This window comes from Lactuca saligna, chromosome 8 (genome assembly GCF_052625555.1).
Source record: "Lactuca saligna cultivar CGN05327 chromosome 8, ASM5262555v1, whole genome shotgun sequence".
In the NCBI taxonomy this organism is placed as follows: Eukaryota; Viridiplantae; Streptophyta; class Magnoliopsida; order Asterales; family Asteraceae; genus Lactuca; species Lactuca saligna.
In genome coordinates, this window is record NC_136424.1 from 158165122 (window position 1) to 158180977 (window position 15856).

The following is a 15856-nucleotide window of genomic DNA, read 5'->3' on the forward strand; positions in this document are numbered from 1 at the left end:
GATATCTTGTGGACAATTACATGGAACATAATCATACTTATTGTCCATAAATCTATTTCTCGATCTCTGATTCGTCTGACATAGAACTTAATTGAACACATCAATTCAGTCCTGACCGGGCCCGACACATAAGTCAAACCAAATCATCGAGGGTACCATATATCGCTTTTACCCTCTCAGGATAAAAGGAATAGATAAACTTTGACTTATATGCATTTACCATTCACTCATCAAATCATAAAAAATAACGCGTTATATAAGATCAAGTTACTGATGCGTTTACGCATTATCAATGCACAAGCAACAAGCAAACAATAAACCATGTATCTAGGTTTTAAGACCATATGATATTATCGTCTTGCGATCACTCGAGATAAATTCCATGAAGTGATGCTAGCAAGCACGGGTTTAATCCAATGCTCAAATCAAATTCATAAGTACTCATGCACGTTGCAGCGAACCTTTGCTATGTCTAATACACTTTATACAATCTACAAACCAATTCATGACAATCTTCTTTCATACCTACTCCTAAAGTATGAGAGATTGTGGAACGTTCGAATAATCTTATTATTCAGGAAGTCAAAACATGCAAAGTGAAACAATATGTAAATAATTAACATAAGACGGTAACTTTACTTATAAATAACACTCCTTTATTTAATTATCAAATGTCAGTTACATTTTTCTATTACATGTTTCGAAACTATATAATCTAAACTAATATCGTCCTTTAGCCCGATGCTCCTAACGTGCTGCAAGTGCTTAACCCTACTCAGTCCCTTCGTAAGGGGATCTGTTGGGTTATCGTCCGACGATACCCTCCTCGCTACAAGGAATCCCTCTTCCACCCGATGTCGAATAAAATGATATTTTCTGTCGATATGTCGAGATCTGCCATGATCCCTCAGTTCCTTGGTCAAGGCAACCACTCATTCATTATCACAGAAAAATTCCATGGGCTCCGTTATGGCTGGCACAACTCCAAGGTCTCCAATAAAGTTCTTCAACCATACTGCTTCCTTTGACACTTCGCTCACCGCTATATACTTTGATTTGCACGTTGAATCAACTACGGTCTCCTACTTGGAACTTTTCCAAGTCATTGCTCCTCCATTTAGGGTAAAGGTCCGGCCCAACTGCGAACGGTAGTTGTCATTGTTGGTCTAAAAACTGGTGTCACTATACCCTCGCACCCTTAAGTCATCACTCCAACCGAGGACTAGAACCCATTCCTTGGTCCTACGAAGGTACTTTAGAATATTCTTGACTGCGGTACAATGTGCTTTGCCAGGGTGCTCTTGATATCTGCTGACCATGATCAAAGAGAAGGCCACATCAAGGCGAGTACAAGTCATAGCATACATAATCGAGCCAACTGTGGAAGCGTATGGTACTTGGCTCATCTCTGCTATCTCGACTTCGGTACTCGGGCTTTGAGTCTTACTCAACTTGGCAATACTTTGGATTGGTAACTCCCCCTTCTTGGAATTCTCCATACTAAAACGCTTTAGTACCTTGTCCAAGTAAGTATTTTGACTGATTCCTATTAGTCTTTTACTTATGTTTCTCACTATCCTTATTCCCAAAATATAGGCAGCCTCTCCTAGGTCCTTCATATCGAAGCACTTCCCAAGCCAGGACTTGACTTCCTACAGCATCGGGATGTCGTTTCCTATGAGTAGTATGTCATCGACATATAATACGAGGAAGCTAACTATACTCCCACTGACTTTGACATATACACATGATCCATCCTCGCTTCACAGAAAACTAAACTCTTTGACTTTCTCATCGAAACAAAGATTCCATCTACGAGATGCTTGTTTTCAGTCCATAAATGGACTTCTCAAGCTTACACACTCTATTAGGATGCTTTGCATCAACAAAACCGCCTGGCTGAGCCATGTAAACATCGTCAGCCAACTTCCCGTTAAGGAAAGCAGTTTTGACATCCATCTTCCATATCTCATAGTCATGAAATGCAGCAATGTCTAGCATTACCCTAATAGACTTTATGTTCGCAACCGGTGAGAACGTTTCATCATAGTTAACTCCTTGAGTTTGAGTGAAATCCTTCATAACCAATCGCGCCTTATAGGTGTGTAGATTCCCATCCATGTTAGTCTTCTTCTTGAAGTTCCACTTGCACCCGACCGTCTTTCGACCAGGCATATTTTCAACTAAGTTCCATACTTGGTTGTCATACATGGACTAAATCTCGTTGTCCATCGCCTCTTTCCACTTTGCAGACTCCGGGCCTGCCATGGCTTCCTTCTAGCTGTTAGGTTCATCCAAATTCACTAGTGTACTATCACTAATGAACATATCCCCTTATGTAGAATATGAAAACCATAAAATTGAGGTTGAACGCTAACTCTTTCGGAACGTCTAAGAGGTAAGGACTCATCAATCGGTTCAACTAGAGTTTCCTCCTCAGGTTAAGCGTTAGCGTTAGAGGTTCCTTCATCGCTCGACTCTTAAATCTCTTCAAGATCGATCCGCCTCCCACTGTCCCCTTGGCGTATGAGTTCTCGCTCTCGGAAAACCCCTCTCCTCGCAACGAAGAAAACATTTTCACCCGGTCTATAGAAGAGATATTCAAAGGATTTCTATGGGTAGCCGATGAAAATACACCACTCACTACGAGGCTCGAGCTTGTCGTGAGTCTCTCGACCTTGATATTTGCCAATGAGGGAGCTTTCCTTGTCCACATCTCGTGAGGTGTTTTGGCAACCTTCTTCATAAGGACTAAGTTAAGGATATGATCGACAATCTCTAAGGCATACCCCCAAAAAGATATAGGTAGCAAAGCACTACTCATCGTGGAACGAACCACGTCTATCAAGGTTCAATTATGCTTCTCAGTCACACCATTCGAATGTGGTGTCCTAGGTGGAATCAATTGCAAAACGATTCCGCATTCCTTGAGGTAGTCGTGGAATTCGATACTTAGGTACTCTCCACCTCGATCGGATTGAAGCATCTTGATTTTGCTGCCCAATTGATTCTGAACTTCTTGTTTAAACTCTTTGAACTTTTCAAAGTTTTCTGAGTTGTGCTTGATTAAGTAGATATACCCATATCTTCTATAATCATCGGTAAAAGTCATATAGAAGCAGATCACATCCCTTGTGGTGGATCTAAAGGGCCCACACACATCGGTGTGTATAAGATCCAATAACCATCACCCCTCGCACAAGTGCCAGTGAAGGGTGACTTGGTCATCTTTCCAAGCAAACAAGACTCGTACACGTCATCGTCCCTAAGGTATAATGACTCCAACACTCCATCCTTTTGGAGTTGGTCTATGCATTTCTTGTTGACATGTACAAGACGACAATGCCACAAGATTGTTTTATCCAAACCATTGGAAGAATCAATACACAACACATCATTTCCTAAATTGTCGACAATCATCATAGTTTCATATATTCCATTACAAGGAAATGCTTCAAAATAGAAAACACCATTAAAATAAGCATTAATAGAACCCTTTTCATTATCAAATGAATATCTAAAACATTATCTATGCAAACCATGAAAAGAAATGATGTTTCTTGCCATAACTGGCAAATAGCAAAAATTATTTAAATCTAATCCTAATCCATTACAAAGAACTAAAGATTAAACTCTGATCTTGGTGACAGGCGAGTATCTTCTGTTCCCCATGATCAAGTTTATCTTCCCATGCTCCACATCCCTATCTTTTCTTAGGCCCTGAAAATCAGAACAAATGTGAAAACCACATCCTATATCAAGCACCCAAGAAATAGCATGTGATGAATCATTAGATTTAATAGTGTAAATACCTACGTAGGACGGCTTGATCTTTCCATCCTTGATATCTTTCAGATATTTTAGGAAGCTTCATTTCCAATGCCCTATTTTGTGGAAGTGGTGGCACTCTACCTCCTTGGGGTTGGAGTTGGGTTTAGTAGAACCAGACTTGGTTCCACTAGAAGAGGAGCCATTTTGGGACTTTCCCTTATGGTGGCTCTTTGAGGGAACCTTCCTCTTCTTACCCTTCCCTTGCCCAATTGCCAAGACTAGGGCAGCAGTAGGAGTTGAGTTGATGCAATAGATTTATCTTTGAGGTTGCTCTCAGCAGTCCTCAACAAGCCTTGAAGCTTGCTCAAAGTGACCTCCTCCTTATTCATGTGGTAGGTCATGTGAAACTGGTTGTAGCAGGGAGGCAAGGAGTGAATGATGATTTCAATTGCCAGATCTTCATCAAAGTTCACATTCAACTTTATCAGGCGATCGACATATCTCTGCACCTTTTGAAGATGAGTAGTAAGGGACTCTCCATTACCTATTTTGGCAGTGATCATTGAAGTGATGATCTTGTACCTTTCTTCCCTAGCGCACTGGTGGTATCGGTCCAACAGATCATGATGCATCTTATAGGGATACATGTCCTCATATAACTTCTAGAGTTCTGTAGTCATAGTCACCATCATGATGCAATGGACTTTTGTAGCATCATGCTCATGGGCCTCAAAGGCCGTGATCTCTTCAGCAGAGGAAATGTTGATGTTGATTTCCTTCAGCTTCTCATCGAGGACATACTCATTGTCCTTGTAACGAGTGACCATTTGGATGTTGTGGATCCAATCATTGAAATTGGACCCGTAAGAGATCACTCTCCCACACAAGTTCATGAGTGAGAACGAGCCTGAGGAAGTTGAGCCGGAAGTGTTGTTGTTGACACTCGACATCTGAAATAGAAAAGAGACAAAGTTTGATTAGAAATGAATCCCCAATTAAGCACCCAAATTAGGAATTAGGGCTAGGACCCAAAAACATTATTTACAAATTAGAAGAGGGATGTCGTAATCTAACATGCAAATAATTTGAAGGTAAGTGAATGAAGATTCAATAATTTTCCACCATGAAAAACGAAAAAGAGATTACGTTTTAAATGTATTGAAAACTCTTGGATCTTTTTTAGATTCATTGAACTTTTCAATGGCATGTTTAAATCTCGATATGCCCCTCTAGTTTGTGACTGGGATGTCGAGGATCACAAAGCGGGTCTAAATAACCATGCAAATGTACATGGTGCCTCAATGTTACAGTCACCTATTCGATGTGTCGGTTAACCACACACGCCCCGCTAACGTCTTAGCAAGGGTACAAAGTGTAATTTCATGGAATTGCATTATACTTTTAATGAGAAAAGGGTTGCCCTATCCTACCCCTTCGGCTAACGAGCCTCCACCAATCAAGGAAGCAGTGGGTGAGAGTAGACACCCATTAAACGACCATTTAATACGCCATAACCTTATACCCCCCCCCCCCCCTTATAGACCGCCTTCGTTAATAACGCCTACTAACGATAAGACTAGCATATATATATATATATATATATATATATATATATATATATATATATATATATTATAATAATAATAAATATAATATAAGGTTGAATTTTAAACTTGTAAAATTCTAGGGCTTGAAATTTAATTAGTTCAAATTAAACTATTAATTAAAAATTTTAAATTTCAAAACTTGGGGGAAAGTTTTGAACTTTTCAAAACACATAGGATCAAATAGAAAATAATTTAAATTAAACATTTAATTTAATGATTATCTAGATTTGATCTATTCTATTTTAATCACAAGATAATTCATCAAATAAATCAAATAATCAAATTTTATCACATAAGGAATTTATTATTCAATTAAATGGTAATTATCTTTTGTTTTGGTAAGGATAATCATATAATAACAATAAAAATCGGATTTTATTAGTTAAAAACAGTTTTGGTAAGTATCCTTCAGCAAAACAGCAAGAAATCCTGAGATATCCTCTGTTTGACAGCTAAACTCGTTGAGTTCATCCAACTCGTTGAGTTCACATTGGAACTCATCAAGTTTGTCAGCCAGAGGGCCAAAAAACGAATTTTTTTAACCATGAAAGAAATACTAGGCGTCAAATACAATAGAAACCAATCAAGGCTCTGATACCAATGATGGGTTTCAGCCAAGAAAACATCCTATATGCTCATGCGAACCCTAGTGCTTGGATCTAAGTTTCTCTATTGTACATGTAATTCATCCAAGACTTATAAACCCTAGATCTAGCATATATATTTAGAAATTGACATGTGAAAACAGATCTAGATGATTACCTCTTCAACAATGGCTTGAATCTTCTTGTCTTGGAGCTTAGAGTCACAAATATCACTCATCTAAAGGCTTACAAATACCACAAGCAAGAGGATGCTAATTGAGAGAGAGGGGAAAGGCACAATTTCGGCTACGAAGACTCCTAGGGTTTCCAGTGGCCGAAATCTGATGCCTTAGGGTGTTATTTATACTTGTGCTGCTAGGGTTTCAGTCAAAACCCTAATGGATAGCTTAGGCCTTAAGAAGTCCAAGGAAGCTTTTGGAATAGGGCTCTTATGGCCGAAATTAGGGTGGACACATCCCTAATTTCGTCCATGCCTAGTCCATAAGCCTTCTCAGCCCAATATTCAACTATCACACATTTGACATTTTATGTCCCCTTTATTTAATTCATGTCTTTTAGCCACATAATTAATAATTAATTAATTTTTGTCTAATATTAATTAAACTATAAAATTTCTCCTTTAATATATTATTCATACAATATATTAATAAACCATAATAATCTCTCTCTTCACAAATCATCCTATCATGTTTCTTTGGTGAAGGCAACCCAAACGGACCATGGATAACCGGGTCAAGTACATACCAAATATAGTTACGGTTTTAGATAGTAATCCAACAGTCTCCCACCTAGATAAGTCTAGTAACTTCAAATGAAAGTACAATCCGATTAGCAATCGTAGCTCTTAAAGATGCTGTCGAACTCTGATCTTATCAGTAACCTGTCCTTTAGATACGGGACCGTATAGTCCTCCGTTCTAGATATCTTGCGGACAGTTACATGGAACATAGTCATACTTATTGTACAACAATTTGTTTCTCGATCTCCGATTCGTCTGACATAGAACTTAATTGAGCACATCAATTCAGTCGTAACCGAGCCCGACATATAAGTCAAACCAAATCATTGAGAGGCCCATATATCGCTTTTACCCTCTCAGGATAAAAGGAATAGGTAAACTTCGACTTATATGCATTTACCATTCACTCATCAAATCATACACAATAATGCGTTATATAACATCAAGTTACTGATGCGTTTATGCATCATCAATGCACAATCAACAAGCAAACAATAAACCATATATCTAGGTTTTAAGACCATATGATATTATCGTCTTGCGATCACTCGAGATAAATTCCATGAAGTGATGCCAACAAGCATGAGTTTAGTCCAATGCTCAAATAAAATTCATAAGAACTCATGCACGTTGCAGCAAACCATTGCAATGTCTAGTACACTTTAGACAATCTACAAACCAATTCATGACAATCTTCTTTCATACCTACTCCTAAAGTATGAGCGACTGTGGAACGTTTGAATAATCTTATTATCCGGGAAGTCAAAACATGTAAAGTGAAACAATAGGTAAATAATTAACATAAGATGGTAACTTTACTTATATAATAATAATCCTTTATTTAATTATCAAATGTCACTTACATTTATCTATTACACGTTTCGAAACCATCTAATCTAAACTAATATCATCCTTCAGCCCGATGCTCCTAGCATGCTGCAAGTGCTTAACCCTACTCAGTCCCTTTGTAACGGGATCTACTAGGTTATCCTCCGACGATACCCTTTTCCACCCGATGTCGAATAAAATGATATTTTCTGTCGATATGTCAAGATCTATCATGATCCCTCGATTCCTTGGTCAAGGAATTCGTTCCTTCATTATCACAGAAAATTTTCATGGGCTCCTTTATGGCTGACACAACTCCAAGGTCTCCAATGAAGTGTGAGTTTTGGTTATGATAGGTACAGTTCCTTGGACATCTTGTTAACCAAGAATGGATATTGGTCTATCCGGACAAGATCGAGGCTGTGATGTAGTGGGAGGTTTCGAAATCTCCCTCGAATATCAGGAGTTTCTTGGGTTTGGCAGGGTACTATTAGAGATTCATTTAGAATTTCTCTAATATTGTAGTACCCCCTCACTCATCTGACGAGGAAGGAGTGGATATCCGATGGGGCCCTGAGCATCAGATAACATTTGAGACCCTTTGGCAGAGATTATGTAAGGCACCAGTTTTGACCCTTCCAAAGGGAATAGAGGATTTTGTGGTTTTCTGTGATGCATCCATCACTGGTTTGGGGCGATCCTCATGCAAAGAGGATTAGTGATAGCTTATGCTTCACGGCAGCTGTAGCCGCACGAGACGCAATATTCCACACATGATCTGGAGTTGGGGGCAGTGATTTTAGCCATCAAGATTTGGAGGCACTATCTTTATGGGGTTTATTGTACAATCTACATGGGTCACAAGAGTCTGAGGCTTATTATGGATCAACCGAACCTGAACATGAGGCAGCACGGTGGCTGGATGTAGTCAAGGAATAAGACTGCGAGATCCTTTACCATCCGGGTAAAGCAAATATGGTGGAGGATGCTTTGATCCGCAAGTTGGATGGGTCTTCAGTTAGGGTATCGTGTAAGAGGATATCAATAGATTCCTTGCTTTTGGGATTAATTAGGGAGGCTCGGGCCCAGGGTATCCGAGAAGAGAACTGGAAGATAGAGAGGATCAGTGGTAAGATTGCTAGATTTTTTCCAGATGGTCATGGATTGTTGACCCATTGTGGTCAAGTATGGGTTCCGATGTCTGGTGGGGTCAGACAGATTGTGTTGGAGGAGGCTCATAAGTCTTGATTTTCTATCCTTCCGGGGGCCACCAAGATATATCGAGATTTGAGTTTGATCTATTGGTGGTCGTGTATGAAAAAGGAGATCGCCTGGTACATTGAGAGATGCATGACCTGCATGATGGTCAAGGCTAAGTATCAAAGGCCACATGGAAAGTTGCAGACTCTAGAGGTTCCAATGTGGAAATAGGAGCAGATTTTGATGGATTTTATCACCAACTTTCCGAAGAAAACAAAGGGTTTCGATACTATATGGGTCATCGTGGATCGATTGACCAAGAGTGCCCACTTTCAGGAGATTCAGGAGAGTTATTAGGATGAGAAGTTGGTCGATATGTATGTTCGTGAGATCGTTGCTCGCCATGGGGTTCCAGTCTCCATTGTTTCAGACCATGTGGTTTGGTTCACCTCCCGTTTTTGGCAGATGTTCCACGAGGAACTGTGCATGAGGTTGCACTTCAGCACTGCTTATCATCCGCAAACCGATGACCAAAGTGAGCAGACGATACAGACCCTTGAGGATATGTTGTGGGCCTATGTTATCGATTTCGATGGGAGCTGGGACTCATACTTGCCTCTTGTAGAGTTCTCCTACAACAATAGTTATCACTCCAGCATTGGTGCTCCGCCTTTTGAGCACTTGTATGGGCGGAGATGTCGTACCCCAGTTTGTTGTGGGGAGGTTGGTCACAAGGAGATGGGACGGACCAAAGTGGTCCTTCAGACCATGGAGATGATTCAGCTGATCAGACAAAGATTTCAGACTGCTTAGAGTCGGCAGAAGAGCTATGCTGACCGGCGCCGATCCGAGTTGGAGTTTCAGGTCGGCGACATGGTACTACTGAAGGCCTCAAATTGGAAATCTATGTTCCGCTTCATAAAGAGGGGGAAATTGGGTCCCCAATATATGGGGCCATTTAGGGTCATTTCCAGGGTTGGCAAGGTTGCTGATTGATTGGATCTTCCTGAGGAGCTCAGTCAGGTACACAACACTTTCCATGTTTCGCAGCTGTGAAACGGAATATTGGATGAAAACGTAGTGGTGTCCTTGTATGATATTCACGTTGATGAGTACCTGAATTATGTTGAGAGATCGGTGGATGTTCTGGAAAAGAAAGTAAAGGTTTTGCATAGCAAGGAAGTACATTTGGTGAAGGTACGATGGCAGCACCGGAGGGCTCTGAGTGGACCTTGGATGTGGAGGCTAAGATGCATGAGCATTATCCAGATTTGTTCTCTGCAGCAAACTTCGAGGACAAAGTCTCGTTCAAGTGGGGGAGAAATTAACACCCTGATCTTGGTATGTTTGCTTTTTCCCCTTCATTTATTAAAGTTGCATTTTTAGCCCTTGAAGTTGGTACGCAGGATGTACCATGTACCACTTGGTACGCTTAGCGTAATCACTAGAGTTGGATCGGGACAGCGGGTGTGTACGCTGGGCAGACGCTTATGTATGTTGGGCATACGTGTGTCTTCCAGATAACCTAAAGTGGGGTGTTTCACCCTATATTTTCATCCTTAACCTTTGGGGTTGGCCTCATTTCTTGTCCCTGAACCTACAGAAAACCCTAAACGTCCCCTTAGCATCCAGTCTTGCATCTTTGAGCTCTTGAAGAGAAATTTGTGTTGTTTTGTCCCATCTTTGAAGAACCTAGAAGAAAGGGAAGTTCATAGCTAGTTGGGAGACCTTAGATCCAGAATTCTCCATCACATTGCAAGTTCCTAAGGTATCAAGTTCAAACCTTGACTTGTCAATGTCTAGTTTTCATTATTTGTTGATTTGGCTCACTTTTGGTCCCGTTTTCATGGACTGATATTTTGGGATGATTTGAAGGGATCATTTCATTAGATCTGACCTTGTTAGAGGATTCCTCAGCATAAAGGTTCCATCTTTGTGGGGTTTTAGTTATCATTCATGCATTAAGCCATTTATTAAGTCATTTCTAAGCTTAATAGCTTCATTTAGCCATGCATGAATGTAAAGTTAGCAACTTTACATGTTATTTAAGCTCATGGAAGTCAAATCTATGTTTTGGGGCCTTATATTAAAGTATTAATAGCTTATTAGGAATAATGGCTTAGTAGAGGAGTACATTGAGTGTACAATCTAGTACACACAGTGTACAAGACCCAATGTGAGTACACTTAGCTTACAGCTAGGTACACCCCGCGTACTCAACTAGTGGGCTTTGCGGCTTTGGGCTTCAAGTTTGGGCCACCTTTTTAGGCTTAGATGCTTGGGTCCTCTTTGGTCCATTTGAGTGTCAATGTTTTGGGCTAAGTGAAGGATTGGACTTTAGGGTAAAGTCTAAGTTGGAGTTGGGCCTAATTTGGAAATTTGGGCCAATTATGGGCCTTGGATGGTAATTTAGGAGTTGGGCCTTTTGGATAAATATTTGGACCTAGGTCTTAGCCTAATTAAGGAAAAGGGTGAAGTGAATATTTACCCTAATATTAGACTATTAGCTTAGATTGTAATCCAAGTATTAATTGGGTGACTTTTATGTTGTGATAGTGCGGGGATTTTAGTGAGCTAGCAGCCGGAGACTTTCAGTGTGATTCAGCAGTGTGAGGTGAGATATCCTCATTGTATTTCTAGTTCGAAGGCACCAAGGCCAACCCTTTGGAGTGTTATCCTGATTATCATATGATTGAGTATTATACTGACATGTTAGATCTGTATCCTGGTAGATAGGATGATGTTATGCTTAATGATCTGTAGGATCTGTCTGCTTGTTATTGGCTGGTTATTTGTATGCTTGTTTGTTATATATATATATATATATATATATATATATATATATATATATATATATATATATATATATATATATATTTGTCGACACGGTGTATGTGTGGTTGGGTTGAGGCGGTCCTGCTTTGTGCTGAAGGCCAATAGACCCAGGGCGTCCCAGATAGACTGAAGGCCAGTGGGGGGTACGAGTCAAGCCGAATGCCCAGAGGATGGTCCAGATGGGCTGAAGGTCCGATGTGGAGTACCGGTCATGCTGAAGGTTCTGTGAGCATCCAGTTAGACTACAGGCTGGTGGGGCATTCCAGTCAGACCGAAGACTCTATATGCATGTTGTTTATTTCAATTATGTTGGTTTTGTATTGAGTTGGTACTTTGGAGGAACTCAGTAAGCTTTGGGCGTACAGTTTTGGATTATGTTTCAGGTACCTCAGAGGATCACGGGAAAACGAAAGCTTGATCGTACCCCTCCTCATATTTTTTTTGTGATTTTAGGAAAACTCTGATAATAGACATGTTTTGGAAAACTATTTTGTATTGAAATGATGTTTTGGATTGTTTAAAAAGTTTGAACTTTTCGAGAAATTTATGGATGTTACAGTGGTATTTCGGGAACCCACTAAGCTTTGTGCTTACGATTTATATTTATGGTTTCATGTACTTCCAGTTCGAAAGGGAAGAGCCTGACGTGAGTGCACATCATCCCCTAGAGTTTTCTTCATTGGGAATTTATGATATTACTCTGATGTTTAAATAATATAATTACTCTGATTGTTTTTGGAACAACTCGCTTGTATGATTTATCATTTTGAAAATGAAAATTTACTATGAATTTTTGGGGCGTTACACTACTATGTTAGAATTATGTTGAGAGATCGGTGGATATTCTGGAAAAAGAAAGTAAAGGTTTTGCATAGCAAGGAAGTACATTTGGTGAAGGTACGATGGCAGCACCGGAGGGCTCCGAGTGGACCTTGGATGTGGAGGCTAAGATGCAGGAGCATTATCCAGATTTGTTCTCTGCAGCAGACTTCGAGGACAAAGTCTAGTTCAAGTGGAGGAGAAATTAACACCCTGATCTTGGTATATTTGCTTTTTCCCCTTCATTTATTAAAGTTGCATTTTACATTTTGTAGTTGATTGTTACATGTTATTTTATTTTGTGGTGATTATGCTTTTGCTAAATACATTGGTACGAGGCTCGAACATTGTGGGTTGTGATATAGTAAAGATGTATGTTAGATGCGCTAATGCCCATTATTTTTGTAGTGTTTGCATACTTACAAAAAAATAATTATCAATAAAATTAAACAGGTAATTCATTAAGTATCAAGAAGTAAGAATCGAACAATAAGTGTAGCATAACTCTAAAAAACATGTGTGACCCATTTAGATAAAAAAAAAATTAGTCATGCACACGTACTACTATTTTTTGTGTGCAAACGTCAATTTGATGTTAAATTTGAAACTAATTAATTTACGTTATAGTAACAATTACATAATAACAAATCAAACTACGAAATATTTTTTTTTCTTACTATATATATATATATATATATATATATATATATATATATATATATATATATATATATATATAAATTGGAATCGGAACCGCCTAAGGCGGTTCTGGTTCCAGAACTAGCAATTCCATGACGGTTTCGGTTCCTAAAGCGGGTATCATCACCCCTAGTCGCCGCTAATGCCCCATTTCTTGTAGTGCATATAAATCATGTTTTATTTTTCTTTTGTTTTCTTTCTAAGTAGGTACATAATAAAAAATATAAATTGTTTTAGACAACCGAGTTTGAATCACATGGAATCGAAGAACCTAACTGCATATAAAAAAATACTGACGCGTTGCATCACATTCACGTATCACTTGAATGATTGATCAATATCAACGTTATAGATATATATAATATGTATATTGTTTTTAATATTTAACGTTGACCTCATCATTAACTTTTAGCATTATTAGCTTACAACTAATTGCAAATTATTAATATATATACCTGTACGTATATGTATATACACAAGCAGAATTTTTAATATCTACATAAACTCCAAAATCGGATACTTTGGTGGTCCTATAATTTTACGTTGCTATTAGCCCTAATATATTCCTTAAACTAAAAATATTGTAATATATTTAAGGTTATAACAAGAAGTTCTTCATATATACTTACAAAACCAGAGAACCACAAATATAGGTTTTATGATTTTGTGGTTTAATTTTCCAATAATAATGATAATAATAGAAATGTAAATCCACTAATATGATTGATTGAAGTGAGTGGGACGATAATATTGGCCGCTAAAAAAAGTTCAAGAATAAATAAATAAATAAATAAACATTACACCCCAATTGCGACCAATGAATCCAAATGGTCAACGTACAACACCTACTTCCCCACACTACATAATGACCTGCTAGTGCTAACTTCACATCATCATTCAACAAACCCTAACCATACGACTCATGGCTAAGCTAACTGAAATCTCTAAACCTAAGGCTAACACCTCATGGGGATCTGGTCTCCTGTTTTTCACAGTGGCCATCGTTGCAGTTGCACTAATTGTCGTCCAACTCGATACATACGAGACCGTGGCGTATCCGCTCCACGAGCTTGGTGAAACCATGTATGTTCCAGCCAGAAAGAACTCTGCCAGTCTTTCTGGCGTGGAAAAGATCGGGTCCGGTCAACTGATCGGACCTGAGGACATCATCTACGACCCAAAGTCCGGGGTCGCATACACCGGTTGTCACGACGGGTGGATCAAGCGAGTCACATTAAGTGACTCGCTAACCGAGTCCGTGGTGGAGAATTGGGTTAACACCGGCGGCCGGCCGCTAGGACTGGCGGTTGATGAATCCGGTGATGTTTTTGTGGCGGATGCTTATAAGGGGTTAATTAAGGTAAGCGTAGATGGTAAAGTAGAGTTATTAACAGATGAGGCCGAGGGCGTAAAGGTTGGGTTAGCCGATGGTGTAGTGGTCACAAAAAGTGGTATGGTTTACTTCACGGATGCTACATATAAATATAACTATCCGTCTGCATTGAACGACCTTTTGGAAGGTCGACCTCATGGTAGATTACTGAGCTATGACCCATCAACAAAACAAACAAAAGTTATTGCACGGGACCTTTATTTTGCTAATGGTGTTGAACTTTCACCCGATCAAGACTTTGTGATCTTCTGCGAGACATTCATGTACGTAATATAAGTTTTGTAGTTCAATGTTTGTAGGATAGAATCCGTTTCTATTTTGATGATTTTCTAGTAGTGTATAATTATGAGCTTAGAGTTTGTGTTTTTAATTTATTGCAGGAGGAGGTGCTCTAGATACTACTTAGAAGGGGAAAAGAAGGGAACTATCGATATTTTTGCAAAGAACTTACCTGGTTTACCCGACAATGTACGATATGATGGCAATGGGCACTATTGGATGGCACTACCATGGGTACGTATAATTTGGCAAGCTTCTTAATAATATGATCTATTTTATAACTATAAATTTCAACCTTGTGACAAGTTTTGTGTCTATATATATGCAGGACAATTCCCTTATGTTTACATACACACAGAAATACCCGTTTGTGCGCAAGATTTTTGCGTTTACTCTAAAGCACCTACGTAAAATGCCCGATCTCATGAAATTTGGTGGAGTTATTGTGTTAGATTTGGAAGGAAAGGTGGTTGGAGGGTATTATGATGAGACATGGGGAATGACATCATCGGGAGTGAAGATCGGGGAAAGTTTGTACTTGGGTTCAGTCACAAAACCATACATAACACGTTTAAATCTTACTCAACATCCTCTTAGTTTGATTTCTTGATTTAAATTGTTTTTGGCATTCAATCATATAGTGAAGCTATGAATACCCTTATAGCCTTACTTTTTCTTGCCTTTTCTAGATAATTAGCTGGTTTTTGCCTTGTGTAATCATCAACAAATATTAGTGTAATTACAAGACCTTTTTAAATATATTCTTTTGTCATGTTGAACTTATATAATTATTGTTCATATTAAATTAAAGATACCTAACATATAAAAAATTTCACATAGGCAGTTATATTAATTTTTTTTTAGATATAATATAATTATTATGTTTGCTAATTAATTATCAAAATATTAATAATAAAATAAAGATATAAATTAACAATGACAACAAGTAATTAAATTTAATTTAATAGACAAAGAACGGATAGAAAGCAATGGAAGACGTCAAAAACAAAAGATGCCAATCAAATGATTTTGATGGATGGATCATCCACTACAAAGTAACAAGCACAATGGTACAATAAGT

General features: G+C 38.7%; 1 protein-coding gene across 1 annotated transcript; it reads left to right on the plus strand.

Moving 5' to 3' along the window:
• Positions 1 to 13977: 13977 nt before the first annotated feature.
• On the plus strand, positions 13978 to 15534 carry LOC145012461 (protein STRICTOSIDINE SYNTHASE-LIKE 5-like). Its single transcript, XM_078971264.1, has 3 exons — positions 13978 to 14759; positions 14877 to 15009; positions 15104 to 15534. Exons 1-3 carry the CDS (start codon positions 14026 to 14028, stop codon positions 15383 to 15385), a joined length of 1149 nt encoding a protein of 382 aa, XP_078827390.1. The 5' UTR covers positions 13978 to 14025; the 3' UTR covers positions 15386 to 15534.
• Positions 15535 to 15856: the final 322 nt, after the last annotated feature.